The sequence below is a fragment of the Leptosomus discolor genome, chromosome 3, assembly GCF_034619465.1.
Source record: "Leptosomus discolor isolate bLepDis1 chromosome 3, bLepDis1.hap2, whole genome shotgun sequence".
In the NCBI taxonomy this organism is placed as follows: domain Eukaryota; kingdom Metazoa; phylum Chordata; class Aves; order Leptosomiformes; family Leptosomidae; genus Leptosomus; species Leptosomus discolor.
Genome location: NC_141393.1, coordinates 82,210,941 through 82,229,148, shown reverse-complemented (window position 1 = coordinate 82,229,148; position 18,208 = coordinate 82,210,941). Strand labels below are relative to the sequence as shown.

Below are 18,208 nucleotides of genomic sequence, written 5' to 3'. Positions count from 1 at the left end.
GCAGGCAAAGACAATAAAGGATTTTTTTAGCTATTACTAAGGTTTGGTGCCAGATGGTGGCGTGGGGATCTAAGATAGAACTGACCCTTGGGATTTTGCTCTTGGCATTTCCCTGTGTCTAGTCCTAGTCTATTAGAAACTGAGATCTAGCTGGTGCTAGATTTCAGAAAGCTTGTTCATGGGTACATAACTGAAATGTGTGCTTTAATGTGCATGCTGTGCTGCACAAAACAGGTAGCATAACTGGTTTACTCACAGAGTTGTATCAAGCAGTCGTGGCATTTTGGGGTTTGGGGCTGAGGGAAGGGATGATAATGTATACTTTGCATTTAGGAAATTTCTTTCCCAGGTATAGAAAGATTCATAGCTGAGGCTCTCCACTGAAAATATCTTGTCACTGATCTTTGAAAGGTACAGTCAGTGAAACGTTCAGTAGCAGTAAAGGTGGTTCAACTGGATGCAGAGTCTCATAGATATATTATCGGTTTGTGCTGTGGACAAAACCAGACAGAAAGCCAATGCGGTTTATGGAACACCTTTGTATAACATTGCGCAGTGCTTTTCAGCTGGATTTGCCACAATTTTCATGTGCAATACGTGGTTTAAATTGCGAAATGCCACAGATTATAAAAACTTGTACACTGAAAAAAATGAATGCCGCCTGCCATTAAAAAGTAATATGCACTTCTTTTACCTGAGAGTCCGAGCACCAGTGTTTGAAGAAATAAGTCAACGTTACCAATCTCTTAAATCGTAGACTGAGTTTTGCACATTTGAAGAAACAGCAGGAGGCCAGTCTTGCCTCTTAAAAGCCTCAATTGGTTGGTTATAATAAATAATAAATACCATGTTTCGGGACCCTCTCAAGCCATTAGACCTTACAGAACGTTAGTGTGTTGTCTTGAGCTTTCAAACTTTCCTTTTTTGACTCTTGTCTCACCTCAGTATCTTTGTGGTTATCTATGTCGCTGTGTAACAGAAAAGATACTGTAGATGTGCAGGGAAGGCTATCTTCTAATTCTCAGCTGCAGAAATGGCATATCATTGTCAGACAGCTCAGGCAGTACAAATTTATCATCTTTTCTGTATTATCTAATTCACTAGTTTTGAAATAACTTTTGGAGTTAAATGCTTTGATGTTAAAATATTCTGTTCTTCTAATAAAGCCAAGCTATATCAGGATTCGCATGTCCCACTTAATTTGATCATACTTTCTGGTTTGGGGCGTGTATCTTATTTTCTTCTTTGAAATGTAAAGCTATTCCTATTTTTGTGAAGTTTGCTGGTAACTGCTTTATCAGCCCTTCTTTAAGGCCTGCTTCATGCTTTAACATGGAAGTTTCACTGAAATATTAGGCTTAAGGCAACTATCCAGAATGGTAAACTACAGATCTGATTTTCACTGTATACATTTATAAAAGTTCTGGATTACTCATGCATTGCATTTGGGGATGCGGGAGCAAGCAAACTGTCAGATTTGTTTCTATGTCCCGGTAAAATAGGTCTAAGAACATGTTTGTGAATCCAATATGCTTTTCGTTGAGGGACTAAGTACAGATCAGACAATTCCATCAAAGGTGTACTTGCATTTCTGTTTATTGCTGAGGGAAGTCCGCGTTCCTTTCAAATGACAAATAAACTGGACTGACAAAAAAATTACATGTTTGTCTTGCTGATGTTTTTGTCGTAGCTTTCCGCGAACTGCCCTTCTGATTGCTGTATTCTGCTTTTGTTTAGTTTCTGATCATTAAATCGGGATGATCTAAAATGAGCCACCTGTATGCTTGCAGAAAAGTCTATTTTAGCTGGCACAAATTCTTTGGTGATGTTGAAAATAGACTTTTATTTTTTTTTCTAATGCAATGTAAGACTTTACTTACAAACCAAGAAACCCCATGCATGAGGAAACTCGATGTGTTTCGGCTGTACAGAAACGCTTTCTGCTGTCTGCTTTTACAGGTCCGATTTGTGAAGAATGTGACTTCCTGGAAGGAAATGAAACCAGGATTTTACCACGGACATATATCTTATTTGGACTTTGCAAAGTACGTTACCCTTGGGTTTATCTGTGGAGTAGTGTAGTAGTAGTTCGAGTTGCTCGGATCCAGCTGGGGTGTTAGTGCCCTCCTGTGGTGAAGTCCGACAACTGCAGTTGTGAAAAATCCACACACTGAAATTCCTACGTTGAGCAATATTTGGTTTTGATTTTTCACAGTTTTCTCCTGTCTTTTTGCATGATAAAATGTAGCCGACTCTCATTTCAAAACTATTTATACGCTAGGTTTAGTATTCCTTGTCTGAATCACAGGCTTGTTTTACTGCCTTTTCTCTAGAACACGGGCAGTTCTCCTTAGGATTGGCTTCCCATTCTGGGAAGTTTAAGATACCTGTTCTCAAATATATTTCATATAACAAATAATAGCACCTGCCTCTTAAGTTATGTAGTTCTTCTCGATCAGAGTATCCCTCTACACTTCATCAAAATATTCAAAGTTATATTTTAAAGCTGTTTTCTGGCCTATAGTAGTTTGGCTTGCTGTAAAAAGGATTGAAATAATTCATGTGGAGTTAAATCCTGCTACTTCTAAGATTAATTTAAAAGAAAATGAGGTAAAAATCCTCCCAGTGACTACAAAGGTTCAGGATCATATCTGTGTTCCCACTTCCATGTGTTTCTTTTCTTGTCTTGTTTTTGCTTCTGGATCTAAAGCAGCGATCCTCAGCAGCTCAGGCTTGTGAAACCTCCCCTTGACTGGCAAGTCAGTTTTGCTTAAGATGCTTTCTAGATGCACACTTGCAGTGTGCAGAAAATGATTTAAAATTGAAGGTAGAATTTTCAGATCTCTGTGTATTCAACTGCACAAACGATGGTAGCCACTACTTCTACCTCTTACTGGTGGTCAGTCCTCAATGACGTTATGTTTCTGAGTATTGAAACATTAATTTAATGAAATGAGCTTTTTGTATGCAAGAATTTCTTTTGTTTAGTCATTGCCTGTGATTATTCATTCTGTTGTGTACACTGATTTTTAATTCTAGCTTGTTATTACCATGAATGAGAAGGGGACACAAGAGCTTCATAGATCCCCAGTACAGTATATTACGTGATAGAAAATGCTGCAAGCTATAGTAGTAGCTGGAAATTACCAGTGGCACCAAGTAACAGCTTGAAGTTCACAAAAAATAACAGGCAAGAAGTCTTAATTGCAAATCAGTCAATAAAATAAAACATATCAAATTTCATTAGCTTCCTTTCTGCCTTTTCAAAGTTAAAATGCTGCAACATTAAGAAGCCCTTGAACTGAATAACAGCTTTCTGGAACAGCAAAGGTGCATGTTATTTTATACACTACTCACTTTGTAAAGCTGAAAAGATTTTCAGATACTGGAACTTTTTAAACTAAAATAATTATTTTACATCTAGAAAGCATCTAAGTGATTTTGCAGATTTCTTTCATCTGCATCTTCCCTCCAGGACTGTTACCCTTCTGTTCGTGGTTGGTTATCCTTTCACCTAAATGATTTATGTTTTTCCCACGACAGCTTGCTTTCTCATACTTCGGGTTTTCGTTACTAAAATAATATCTTGAATACTCTGGTCGTGCTTGGCAAGGCCCACACTTTTAAGGCTGTGAGGTATGTTCTTGTAACTGAGAAGTCTAAAATATTTCAGAAAAGTTGATGTCTGCATGTAAGCAGGCATAGGTCCCACTGTCAAATATCAGAAGTACCTCTTAAATTATGCTAAAGCTTAAAGTATTTGATTCAATTGATGAATTGTGGGCAGGTTATCATAACCCATCCATGTAGAAATTACAGTAATAAGAGTTTAATTTTTTTATTTTATTTTTTTTTAATTTTTGTTCCACCCTTATTCCTTGTTTTCTCTTGTAAACTGTTGGAGAAAAAGTTCTTTGACAATGCAATTGCCAAATCATTATCCTTATTAATAAAGTTACAGTGGGAAGTGGCTTATGTTACCATAACTGAAGCTACGTTTTATGAGGGCGTGTGCAAATCCACATGAACGTACAACCCGGCAGAAACATTTCCAAGGGCTTTGACACCTTTATTTAACCCACAGGTACATACTGGTTGAGGCTGCTACTGTACCAAAATGGTTTGTTACAGCCTTCTCAAGCACTTGCAGTAGAGTCTCTAGAAGGGGACACACGTGCGTGTCCCAGGCACTTCAGTGAACTTGAAGGAAGGTGCAGTTCGATGTCTGGACTTTGCCTCAATAGGGTTGAAACATTCACCCACTCTGATTTTGCAGACTTTGAGGAGCAAGAGCTGGCACACAGACAGATGTCGGCAATGCCACCTTTAACTGCTACAGTCAGATTCATTGGTGCTCTGCTGGCAACGTCTGAAGAATCAATTGCTCTTTCTGTAACAATTTCTGTATCTGTAGTGCTGGTCTTTTCCCAAAGCAATGCCTTTTCATTGTTTGGGTTTGTTTTTTTTTTTCTAACTTCCTCTTTTCTGCTGCTTATTCCATGTTTCTGTTCTTCAACTTTTCAGCTTAAGATTCCTCATATGAGCCGTGCCTGGTATTACCATTTACAGAGCACCACTTTAACAATAACGGTACCACATCTTAAAACTACGAGCGCTCTCTGTTTTATAGCCAAGCTAGGAGGCTTAAATGGCCCTCTGTCAGTGCAGGACACTTTCCCAGTTTGCATGGGAACGGAATTTTTTTTCCATCTCCTAGCTTTACTTCAGGGCACTTGACACACTTGCAGTTTCCATTGTGATATAACCTCTTTAATGTTTGGATACCATATTTATTTGCCACGGTAATGCCTGAGATGGAAAAGAAAATGAAGCTGAGGAATGTGTGGTAAAAGCTCTCTTGAAGGTAGGTCATTGAAAGGTAGCATGGGCACAAAATGGTTTGGGGGGTTTAAATCGTTCTCGTGTGTCCTGTGAGGTTACCACCTCATTTCATCAAGCTTCCTGTTTGTACCGCAGTAAATCAAAATTTACTTAGGGTAAATGTCTAAGGAAAAATTTTATATCTTTAAATAGAGAAGTTAACATGCTTACAGATACTATCTTAGGCTTGTATTTAATAAGCGTAGCCATATGGATCCAACCCAGGTAATGGATGGGCTCTGTGCTCTGTCTTCCTTCTGTGAGAGTTCCTGTCTCTGACAACTGGAGACCTGCCAGGAAACCACTTGCAGCCTTGCACAGCCCGGTTCCGGAGAGCAGGAACCCAACAGCCAACTTCCTCGTGCTTGTTATAAACTGCACATCCGTGGCCGCTGGACTGATTAAGGCATTTCTAGAGTCAGAATGGTTGTAGAAACGTTTTTAGTATCTATTGTGTGAGAATATTTCAGTTTTGTTTGTTTCTTGAATAAAAAAAAAAAAAAGCTAAAACCCACAATCCTAGGAAAACTGATATTGTACTGACATTCACATCTACGTAACGCACTGGATCTGAGGGTGAGAGGAAGTGATCATTAGTCTCTCCATCATCTCTATATATAGATTTCAGTCATATCAATAGAGACAGGCTTTTAAGTATTAGATGAGAAGCTTTGATTTGGCCTTTGAAAGACAATTTTTTCCTCTTTTACTTTAGATTTGGTGTTAAAAAGAAACCCATTTACATAAATGTCATAAGAGATCCCATAGAACGACTAGTTTCTTATTATTACTTTCTGCGCTTTGGAGATGATTACAGACCAGGGCTACGGAGGCGAAAACAGGGGGATAAAAAGGTAAGGGACACTTTATGATGCATGTTGTTCTTACTAAAGTTAATGAGAAAACAATTTTTAGAAGTGTCTTGATAAAAGCTGAATAGTTCTTCTGTCAGCCTTGCAGTGGTGGTGGCTATGTAAGTTCTGTTCTTCTCTTCGTGTCCGTCCTGGACCAGAGTGTAACATGAAGTATGTTCTTCGTAACCTTATAAATTCACTTTTATGTTGCAATTTGTTAAAAAAGTTAAATAAAAAATGTTTTCAGGTATCCAGACTTGTAAGTATCAAGTTAAGCTTATCCTCCTATGTAAGAAGTCTGCATCATTTCTTGTTGAAGACTGAGATACGTTTTCCACCAAAAGCTGTAGAACTGCTGATGCTTTGGCTTTAATTTATTTTTTTTTTCAATAATTAGCAACACAATTATTTTTTTTAATGTAAATACTGCAATGGAATTGTCTGAAGAGTCTGCTTGAAAACTGTGGAGTATGAATCGTACATTTCTAGACTTCATCTGTCTTAGGTGGCTGTAGGAGTAGTTCAGGTTAGCATGTTCAAACCTTGATTGCTAATACAGTTTCAGAATGGCAATATTGTTTAGTCTTCAAAATATATTCATTCTAGAAAGAATTTATACATCCACTGTCGTGGTTTGCAGTAAAACATTCATTGGAGCATGTTGCTTTGGGCTTTTCTGAAATCAGGGAGAAAAGTAGGGGATTAAGTCTAAGAATGTCGTTCATAAAACTAGCTAGAACAGTGCAGAACCTTTTATAAAATGTAAGGGAATTTGGTACTTTACAGAGCCAAACGCTTTTTAACATTTCAGTGGCAATATTTTCTTAAGCTGATATATTTTTCTGTACAATTTAATGTAGCACTGTGCAAATATCAAGAGACATTGCAAAAATAACTCAGCAAAAATCACACCGAATGCAGCCTAGTACCCACTAATAAATGTGACTAATCATTTTGTGTGCTTCCTCCATCCAAACAGTGTTTTTTAAATAGCGGGAACAGACCATTCCTCTTTTCTTCCCAGCTGATAACTAACTGCTCCCCTTTTATTTAGGGTTTGGCGCCATCTTCAGCTGCTGCGTTTCAGTTTGTCCAGACACCCTACAGCGTAGGTAGAGGGAAGCTTCAAGCACAACAAATTGAAATTAAACTTAAAAAGTATGTCTTCATAGAGCTGGCTACAGAGGTCATTTGGTGATACTGTGTCAAGAAAGCACATTTAAAAAGAGAGAAGATCTCATCTTTTGTAACCTGCTCTGTTCCTTTTCATGAGGAGCACGATTTGGTCAGTGGAATTCCTTTCTGGTGGAGATCAATGAGTTGGAAAGCTGAGCATGCTCCGAGTCCAAGCTGTTTATAGGACTTAATACTTATTAAAAAGAGTGGTATTTAACAGTGTTCTTTTAGTTTTGAATTATAATCCAAATAGCCTTGTTAGGTAGTTTCTGGGAAACGTTAAGCCAAAGTCCCTAATGCTACTGCTTGGTAGACTGCACTGTCAGCTCTGATTTTGCTGGAAGAAGTTGAAATGCATTCCTATTTATAATGTTTGTAACGCATGGCATTAATAATTTTTATGTTTTTCTATTAAAGATGCTTTTTTGCATTTTGCCACTATCACACCACTTTATTTAGGTCTGAGACTTAGTTGTTGCCATACAGATTTGACTTGTCCTGTAAGCATCTCTAGTTCATTTGAAGTGAAATCGATTTGCTGTGCCAAGTTTTAGGGTTTCTTTTGATTAAATCGGGGAATACTATTTTTCCATGATGTTTCCAAGAAAACTGTACGTGTTATAGACGGTGTCAGTTTTACATACATTAGATACAAAACTCATTAAGCTCAAAAATGCCTTGACCCAGTCGCGGTGTCTGTAACACTGACATCTATTCTAACCTGTGTTATAGTAGATCCTCTAAGAGCTCTTCAAATGAAACGTAGGGAAGGTCAAAAATGGAATCTTTCTAATGGAAATCAGTTGTTCCTTTATGAAGTGGAAAGGAATCTCAACGTACTTTACACCCTCTCACTCCCAGTCTGTACCACAGCATATATATGGAAAAGTTCTTCGTCCATTTTCTGTCTGTATCCCTGTGCTTCCAAAGTTATCGGTAGCTTGGCTGCAGGATCAGAGTCTGTAAAGACAAGAGTTCCTTACAATAAAGCCAAGTAGCAGTGAGGGTAAGCGTTGGGGAAGGAGGCCTGTCCTATTTCATCTTACTTAGGAAATTACTTGCTTGCTTTTGTGTGTTAGCTATAAAATAACCTGCAGGTGTAAGCAAAGAACTTCTTTGGACAGATGCCAGTTGATATTTGGTACCTACATTCACAAGGTGCATTTAAACAATTTAGTTCTTAGGAAGTGTTGGTGTTGCAGAGTACTCATGATAGATCAGTGCAGAGTTCCGCTAGAGAGCTGTGCTACAGAAAGCATATGGATGTTTTCCTGGTTAAGCTGCATTTTTATCTACGATACGTGACATTATGAGCTATTCTAAACTCAAAGCGTAGTGTGGAGCAAGACACCACAGGTTAATCCCGGCTTTGGCGTGGTATCAGTAAATTTTTCAGATTATCTCATGAACTTCACCTCAAAATAGAAGCAAAAGACGTTCTAACACCAAATAATTAAGCAAATGTATTTTTACGTCATTGTTTCGAACAGAAGCTTGTCATTATACAGAAGAAACGGTCTAAAAAGCTGTCTGTGTGATTCCTTATTCGTTCTTAAATAATTTTTTAAAAATCTGTCCTAGATACATGGCTTATATCTTGATTAGAAATATCATAAACACTTCCTTTATGGTGACTGGGTAAAATATTTACAAATTCTTTCCAATGCTAATGGAGTTCTTGTTGTGACTGTGTTACTGCCGTTGAAACTCTGCGTTGCTCCAGCTGTCTGTCCACCTAGCGCGGTGTCGAGTGGAGTATTCCGTTGCGCAGGGAACAGCTCGCTTTGGCCGCTTTTGATTGCCAAAACCAAAATCGCCTCCAAAATGGCAGTGATTTCTCATAATGCTTCAAATATTTTAGATTAAACGTTGTTTAGTCTAAAACACAAAATGTGCAATGTTCTCTGGTATAAAGATCCAGCTGTCCCAGTATCACACAAATCCTGGTGGCATTTGATGCTGTATCTTTAGCAACTTCTTTTGTAAGGGAAAAGTAATGATACTGGCACTTACAGACTGTTTGTGCTTGTTTTGACATAGAGCCTTTATCAAGGTTGTATCAATGATATATCAAATGTATCGGGTAAGATCAAATTCTTCATTCGTTCTAATCGTAAAAGACTGTCCAAGTACTATTTTGACTGAGACGAATAGGTTGTCCTAGTAACACCGTGAAAGCAAGGCTTGAAAAAAATCCTTTTTTTTTTTCCTTTCACGTTGTATCTTGTGTTTTTCTATCCCTGTTACATTTAGCTACTAACCAGGTGAATACATATACTAGATTTTAAAGCTCAGCTGAATTTTGTCTTTGTTCCAGACCTTTGATGAATGTGTGGCAGCTGGAGGTTCAGACTGTGCTCCAGAGAAACTTTGGCTTCAAATTCCCTTCTTCTGTGGCCACAGCTCCGAATGCTGGTAGGGACATAAATGTAGCTTAAGTTGTTGGTCAAGTATATCGGCACTGAAATCTAAACTTAACCCATTTGAATGCGTAGCACAGTTGGGGAAAGTGTGAGGGACTGGACAGAGTGAAGCAGGAGGTACTTTAGTAGTGTATTTTCCTTTGAAGATGCAAATAGTGTCCATCAGTCAATGCAGCATGCTTTATAACAATGGCACAGACTTTAAAAAACACTTTAGCAAACTAAAAAAAAAAAAAAAAAAAAGGACATAGATGATTTGAAGAATTCTGAGCGAAATCAAGGGCAGTTATTTGTCAAAGATACCGATCATCCAAACATAAAGTAAATGGCCACTTGGGAGCTCCTTGTTCAGTGCCTGGTGGTCAGACCTGTCTACACCTGGGCCAGGTGGAGAAGCAGAGAAGGAATGAACTCTGAACCTATCTTTTCACCCTGTCTAGAGCTATAAGAAGGAGGAAAAAATGTCAATTTAAATTCTGCCTGTCATTCAGTAGGGAAGTCCTCCCATTAACTGCAATATCTTTCTAGTTCAGAATTATGCTTGTAGGATGCAAAAGGGAAGGTATGTTCTTACCAGATCCGTTTCTGGTATCCAGTGTGACAGTGGAGACTGAGTATTGACACTGAGAAAATGTAAATCCTCCAAAAATTGCATTAATGGAGATGGTAACCATATACACACATTTGGGGTTTTTTGGGGGGATGTTATTAGTCAAAATAACTAGAGGAATCAAATTTTTAGATAAGAAACCAGATGAGAGAAACCGGAAAGGGAAATGAAGCTAGGAATGGTTGTAACTTGAAATGAGTCTTGCCTTTCCTATACAAATGTCCTGTTATGATGTAATCTCCATCTAGGGACCGAGGATTGTTGGCCGACATCAGAACTTGCTGTAATTGTTCTCTGTCATTTTAGGAATGTGGGAAGCAGATGGGCTTTGGAACAAGCCAAGTACAATCTGATTAATGAATACTTCCTAGTGGGAGTTACTGAAGAGCTTGAAGACTTTATCATGTTATTGGAGGCAGCTTTGCCCCGGTTCTTCAGGGGTGCCACAGAGCTGTACCGGACAGGTATTTAAATGGTTGATTGCCATGGATTTTATCACTTTTTTTTAATGTGGATTCTTTTGACCTAGATGAATAGCTTTGAGTCTCTGCCAGGTTTGCCTCTTGGTTGATGTTCCTACAGAAAAGACAAACTCTTTAAAAGCCTCTCAGTACACATTGTTGAGGGCAGTCCGAGTGTCTTCCAGCCTTACACGAATTGTAAATATTTAAGGCTGGGGTAAAGGCAGTTGTGTAGGTATACCACGCTTAAAAAATTGTGACAGGTGTTTATCAGAACGTTTTTGAAAGGTCTTGCAGGGGCTTCGGGTTTGTAAAATGGCCAGAAGTGGCAGTTTTCCATTTCCTCAGAAGCCCCGCTGATCGTAACTGTGCTTGATGCAGCCTGTGCAGAAAGGCCCAAGGGATACAAAGGCCCAGGTACATGTTTGTCTTCCTGGGGTCGTAGTAAGACGTTCATTATATGGCTAGTAGCTCAGTGTTGTTGAGCTGGCCATGCAACTTATGATGAAGAAAAGGCCCATCTTAGCAGGGCTTCTGTCTGCAAGCAGAGGGAGGAAAGGGTCTGATGTGTAGAGCCTAGATGTGTGGTATTAAGCAACACAGCACTTCTTAGGGAAAATGCTGTCATCGTTTTGGTCATCTTTGTCTCACGAAAGAAGTCTCTTGCTCTGCAGTTTTTAAAATTTTTAACATTTGATACCAGATTAACATCTAAATAATTAATTTTGAAAGACCAATCTTGCTCCAAGTACATTATGCGGAGTAATCTTGTTCCCTAAATGAAGTGTTCATTCCCTGGGTTTATTAGAGTAAGGAGGAAGAATTGAAAGAACTGATGCAAAATTCATTAACGTTTAGTGAGAGAGACTGCAATTTTCCAACCCCGCATGCTATTTTAATCAATTCTGGATTAAATTCTGTCACTTCTAATGCAGTTTATCAACATGCTGAGAGTATAAAACGCTGTCCATGAAAGGACTGTAAACACTTTTTAATCACGTGAACGTTAAAGTGAAGTTATTGCTTTCATTTTGCATTTAGGAAAGAAGTCTCATCTTAGGAAAACAACTGAGAAAAAACTTCCCACAAAAGAAACTATTGCCAAGCTACAACAGTCTGAAATCTGGAAAATGGAGAATGAGTTCTATGAATTTGCACTGGAGCAATTTCAGTTTGTCAGAGCCCATGCAGTTCGGGAAAAAGATGGAGAATTGTATATTCTGGCTCAAAACTTTTTCTATGAAAAGATTTACCCTAAATCAAACTAAGAACACCATACTGTTAGATTTCTGGACCTAAATCTTTGGTCACATCGTCATCTTAGTCCTCAGCCATGGAAACTAGATTGCTTGTAGACCTCCAAGACGTTTCTTTATAGATCTGAGAAAAGTGGGCTGTGGATCACCTCCGGGGCGTTGGATACTGGCTAACTATGTTGGTAATCCAGAGGCAAAGGCTTCATTTCTTTTATCTAACTAATACTTTCAGAGGGAGTTAATATCCTTTACCTGAAGAAATCTACACTTTAATTCAGAGCAGTTCATACACAGCAGTTCTAGTTGAAAATATAAACAAACAATGCTTCTGTTGATGCTCTTTTTAATTTCCAGAGCAATTTATTTTCATTTATACTTCTGTGAAGAGGAAGTCATTCTTTCATAGCTTTCAACATGGAAATTTTGGTTGTATACAGTATGAGTAGTGTTAATAACTGGTTGACATCTGTGCTTTGTTTTTGTGAATCACGTCACATGATATCAATTGGGATGGTTAATCATGTTCTGCTGAGAAGTGCTGCTGCTGCTGGAATTGCCCATATTTATATATGTGGTTTTATTAAAAAAAATTGCAACTGATCATTAGTGTTAAAACATCATTTCCACGTTAATATTGTAAAAAGTTACAGAATCAGAGCAGTGGGGTTTTTGTTCTGTTTGGGTTTTTTTTTTATCCCCACCACCACTGACTGAGTTGGGAAAACTACGGAGAAAGTGGGTATTGTCTGCTGTTCTAGTTGATTCTTACACAGTGGTATAAAAATCGTAAATTCAGTATTAAGTTTCTCCATGGATTCTTTGTAATAATTGTAAACTGAGGTATTGGTGAATCCATATTATGACTCCATTAGTGAGCTGTGGTATGGTTAGGGGTTTCCTACTACTTCGATACTTTTATCTGTAGAATATTTTTACTAAGGTGCTTTATAACGTGTTTTAAAGCATTGCATTTACAAAAGGAGTAAAATGCTGTAAATACTGCTTATTTTATGTATTTGGACCAAAAGGTTTAAAGTAACTAGTTTAAAGTGGGGTTTTGGCACCAGTTCTGTTACGTGTGAAGTGAAAAACATCACATCTGCTTCCTGGTTGAGTTAACTGTTGGACGTGGCTGAAATGCACTTCGATGACCTCTCCGACTTCAGTACCAGAATGTTCCCAGGGATTCTCTTTACTGAAATGTAATCGTCATCCTTTTATTATGGTAAGAGAAAAAGAAGAAAAGTGTCACGTGTAGTCTGGTTGAGAAAGATGCAGTGAACGTGATGGACATAGTTGTGTTTCTGTAACCGCCTTCTGTGACTGTTGTAAGTTTGTGAGTTGCCGCCGTTCACAGTGTGAAACACCTGGTAGATGAAGTAAATTGAAATTTGGGAGCAGATGTTTGGGGCCACTGCATTACAGCAAGTGGCAGCGGAGAACTACAAGAATTTGTTTCCTGTTGAGTTTTCTTCAAGATCTGAGTATTTACACGTCTTACACCTGCCTTTTCTCAAAGTGCTTTTCGCAGGGTTTCGTGGGGGAAGGCACTGAGGAGACACAGTAAGGAGCGGTGGTGGAGGTTTAAATTCCTAAGGGGTGATGCTGAAAGCTTAGTTTAAGATTGTCCTTGTAATGAAAACAAAGGAAATGGAAAATGATCTGTGAACTGGATGTCTGCGGCCAACAGCAACAGCCCAATTAACAGAGAGGGTAATGAGAGACTATCAAGTACGTCTTGCATTTTCTTTGTTTTCTTGGGATTTTTCCCTTTGAGTTTTAAAAATAGATCTCTCTTTGTTCTTCCCAAATAATCAGGGAAGTTCCTTCTGATAGCTTACCATTTATATAGCATGAACCATGCATAAGGTTTCCTGTTCCAGTTCTTGTCTATTGACGTCATCAATAATGCCAACACGTTTGGGAATAGGATGTGTTAGTTGACACATGAAGACGTGTTTCTTAGCTAAAGAAAAGAGCTGAGGAGTCAGGCACAAGAAGGCGCTAATGGAGACCTAAAAATTTCCATAACAAAGCAGTAACTTTTTTGAAATTAAATGAATATTTATAATCCCAGGGAAGATCATCCACTCAGAGATAGTTCTGAGTTAGATATTACTTTGACTATGTTGTTTTCCTTCAGAATAATTCGGGTCAGTTTACCTTCTTGACTCTCCTTCAGAATTTTTGGAAGAGCACCTCTAAGAGAGCACTAAGAGTTTATTAAGTGAAAACCTAAAATATTCCTCTAAGTAATGAAATGGGTGTGCAGACAAATGCTTCTGTATTGACAAGAAAAAAAAATAGGCAAAACTTCTGCTGATTTCTGTAGGGTCTACAGAAACCTCTTCTATTCTGTAAGCAATTTCAAAAGTTGTGTTTGGTTTTTGTTTGTTTGTTTTTTTTTTTTTCTTTTTTCCTTCCAGGATTTAGAATTTCTTAATTATGAGTCTTCAGTAACAAAAACAATAGAACAATGCAATTTTTTTTTTACTTTCAAAAGAGCAATATATTTTTCATAGTTCATATAAGAAAACACATTTTATTCAATCAGATGTCGCTTCCTGTTCTGTGCTGTGAATTGACAGGGTTGAGAAAACTCAGAATTTCAGGAATATTTTCTTTTAAAATGCTAGCTACAGTCAGAGAGGTATCCACTCCTGACGTACTCTGAAGATGTTGTTGTCTGTGGAACACAGAAGGAATCAAGACTGTCTACTTTTATATCTAGTTCAACCATTAAGTCAACTGTGAACTTTTTAGAATCTTTTCAATTCAGAACTATCCAACTTGGATTTCCTAAAAGACAGTGTAGGAAAAGGAGCTTTACAGGTTTTTAATGACCTGCTCTTTTCATCTTCTACTCAGAAATTGAAACAGTCCAAATTGTTGGTATTAAAAATATTTTACAGTATATAAACAGAATGTATCTTGTGTATTTTCCCTTAACAACTTACAGTGAAAAGCAGCAATACATGGATTTATGTTGTTGCAGGTTGTACGATCAGTAAACTTACTATGCAGCCTCCTGAACACGGATCTTTTACCTGAAGTCACTGTAGTCTCTGCACAGGAATGAGATTGGCTTTTTTTGCAGGGCTAAGTTCGTTTGAAAGGTGCTGAAATGCTCTCATAGGTATGTATGTATTTGAGAGTAGGTTTTGTTACACGCTTCTGTACTTTCTGTACAAAATTAAAGCCCAGATTTTGTGCAAAACTGTAGCCCTGTTGAAACTCTCGATGTCAGCCTAACGGCTGGGTCCAGCTACGCTGGTAGCTCCGTAGCCATGAGCACAGCAGGCCTGGAGCACTTGTGCTGCGCTGGGCAGCGTTGACAGGAGGGCAACAGTGGCTTTGGCTCCTTCCCGTAACCATTCCGCAGCCCTGCCACGAGAATTTCGCTCCTCTTTGTCAGCGCATCTCCGAGCAGAGACATGGCTGGGGTGCAGAGCGTCATGTGTGCACGTTCCTGCTTGCTCTGGGTTGGCTTTGCGGCAGTCTCCCCGTCGGTGGTACGTGGATCCTGGCTTCACGTTCACACAGGCATGAAAACGTGTAGCTGTACATCACGGGAGAGCGCGAAGCAGCCCATCCTGGGCGGCCGAAATGCCTTTTCTGGGTACTTAGTTTTTCTGAAGATACTTAGCTATTTTTACTTTCCAGGAATAAACAGTTGCTGATTTATAATCTCAGAGCAGTTCTATTTTGTATCAGGGAAAAGTCAGTTATTTTCTGTTACATTCCGTTAAATTCTTCCATTAAGCTGCCCTGGCGTTGCTAATCGCGTGTATGGCAAAAAGGTACGGGGATGGTGCTGTCTGAACCGAGCTGCTTAAGCAGTCAGTGGCCAAGCCTGATTCGAGTGCACTGCCAATTTAGCTCTTCGAAGTGAGAGCCTGTTTTATGACTACTAGAGAATAAACGTCACCGTGAGGCTGCCTGGTTGCACGGATGCTTCCTTTGCTGTCAGCCCGTTGCAACTCCGTAACCTTGGCGGCAGTTTTTACAGAGAGAGCCCTCTTCCTGAGACTTTTCTGGAGCCTAATTATAAATGTTCATACACTTGTACTGTCTGGTATTTACATCAGCGGCTTTCTGTAGCTTCTGTAAAAGGAGACAGGTTTGTGAGCGTTTCTAAAGCAGTACTGAATGTAATTTTGAAAAAACATGGATTGTGCTTCATGACTTTTTTTTTTCTTTTTAAACACACACACAGCTGAATAGTGCCTTTTTTCCTCACAATCCATGTTGAAGATGCTCGCTCCCACTCACCCTCCGTAAATTGATTCGTTTGTGCAATACTGTTCCAACTTGAAACCATTTTGTCACAGCTGTTTGAGAAATAATCTCCATTTTTCCTTACTATGCTGCCAGCTTTCTGTTGTTGAAGTGTTTCAGTTGATTACCTAATGCAAATGCTATAAAATAAAACACCCAGTGGGAAGGGGAAAGAAAAGAAGTCTGGTGTCCTGTCTTGATATTTGCATGTCACATTCACATTAATTTTATTTTTTCTTTCTAGAAGCTGTTGTCACACAGTATCGTGACCTTCGTCTGCAGCTGTTGTGGTTTCGGAGGGGAGGGGCGAGCTGGGGTGTAGCTCGTCTGTACTAATTTCATTTAGCTGTAACCAAATGTATTTAGAGGCCTTCAGAATCTGCCTGGGCTTTCTGACCAGAAGCGTAGTGAGTTTGCAGAGGGCGTGCTGGGAGCGTCCACGAAAAGTTGTTCGTATTAAAGCCGAGATCGGTGAGAACCGCAGACGGGCGTCAAAGCACGGCAGCGATCCCAACCGCTGCTGGGGGGAACACACGGCCTGACCCATGGCTGCTGGAAGAGGCTCAGAGCTGAGTACGGTATGAGAACCTGAGGAGAATAGAAATGTCGCTTCTATTTGTAAGCAAGGACTTGGAAACCAAGAAAACACAGCGAGCGCGGGCGCGCCGCCCTGCTGGGGATCCCCGGTGCGTGCTGTAACCGTTGCCCCAGGAACGCGCCGAGCTGCCTGCGCCGGGGAGCTGGACAGCCGCTGCCCCGGCCGCGGTTCTTAGCGTGGGAGTTCTGACAAGATGCAGGTGTCAGGTGGAGAACCACCGTGCCGTCACTCGGCAGCTTCCGCTTGAGGAGTTCGCTGGCTTTTCATCACAGGGGGACTTCTCCTCGCTTCCGTCGGTGGAAGTGAGAGGTGTAGTTGTGCGCAGGAAACAAAGGCGCTCTGCTTCTGCCAGCCGGGGGCAAGCGGAGGAAAAAATTGCCTGTATAAAGGTGCAGGACTTCCTAAGGTCGCTGCGCCTCTTTCTGAACGGAGGGAGTAAGCAAAATGAGAGCCGAAAAAAGTCCCAATATGAAAAATGCTTTCTTTAAAATGGCAGTGGCTTCTCCTGTGAAAGGCAGACTGGCTGTAGTGTCGCAGGTGTGTGTGAGGTACGGGCTGAACTTTTTTAATCGATGCTGCCGTTTGCGCAGATAATTAATCTCATCCGTTGGAATTCATGGGAGGGGAGTGAAAGAAGGGAAAGGGGGTTTTTGTTCAAAGCTAGGGTGTTTTTTTTTTTTTTCAGGTCCTGTGTTTTCATTTTATTTATTGTTGGAATCTTGCATTTGATTTCGGTATAATTTCCTTACTTCTTCATAAAATACAAGAAGTTGCTAGTGAACGTCAAAGCAAGGTCCAGATGTTTTCTTCAAGCGCAAGTCCCCTGCTATGACCTCCCCCCGGCTTCATTACCACATAACGCAGATGTGGTAACTTTCAATAAGAGCTAATTTAAAGGACTAATAATACTCTTTATTAAAAAAAAAACTCTACAAAGAACACCTGTGGCCTAAAAATGAAGGCTTTGAGACCTTTCACCTTGTCATAATAACCAACTGCATCCTCATAAAAATGGAAAATACTGTGATAAACATTCTCTGCCCGTTTTCTGCACGTTTGCAGCGCTGGTCCTGAGTCCGCTCTCAGATCTGCGGCACGCAGACATTAACTTCTCATAATAAACACGACTGTCAAAATCATCGCACAAAGAACAACTACCCGTCTTCCTATTGAAAAAAAAAAAAAAGAATATACCTCAGAACAAAATAGATTAAAATGGTGATTCATGGGAATTGTGGTTCCAGTTCAAGTATACAGGTATTGCATTCTTCTGGTGCTTTCACAAATGGTTCGTGCCTTGCTGTATACACGCATGTGCTGTTTCACCCTGCTATTGCTATGAACTTATCTGTGGTTTTCAACTAAAAACCCATTGTATTTCAAACAGAAATTCAGTATTAATAAGGAAAAACACTGTTCTATTTTGAGAAACATACCCAATTTGGGATGATAATTTAAATGCTCTAACTCAACCAGAACTCTGGGTGATGCAGGAGTTACTGGAAAAAATTATGAACTGTCTCTACCAAAAAAAGAAAAAATTAGTCTAGATAATAATGGTCTTCTGGCCCTAAAGACAGTATTGTCTTGACAAATATTGATTGCCATTTTTAGCACAGAGTAGAGTTTGGCATCCTTAGTCTCCTTTATTTAGAATTTAATAACTTTTAA

At 39.4% G+C, this 18,208-nt stretch overlaps 1 protein-coding gene across 1 annotated transcript in view; it reads left to right on the top strand.

The window, feature by feature from the left end:
• Window positions 1-11,763, top strand: part of HS2ST1 (heparan sulfate 2-O-sulfotransferase 1) — a 76,817-nt gene extending 65,054 nt beyond the window's left edge. Inside the window, exons 3-7 of the mRNA XM_086462831.1 lie at window positions 1,960-2,045; window positions 5,597-5,735; window positions 9,229-9,326; window positions 10,251-10,408; window positions 11,447-11,763. Of these exons, the coding sequence (XP_086318957.1) occupies window positions 1,960-2,045; window positions 5,597-5,735; window positions 9,229-9,326; window positions 10,251-10,408; window positions 11,447-11,673 (708 nt within the window). The 3' untranslated portion in view covers window positions 11,674-11,763. The remainder of the gene's footprint in view (window positions 1-1,959; window positions 2,046-5,596; window positions 5,736-9,228; window positions 9,327-10,250; window positions 10,409-11,446) is intronic.
• The last annotated feature ends 6,445 nt before the right edge of the window (window positions 11,764-18,208 follow it).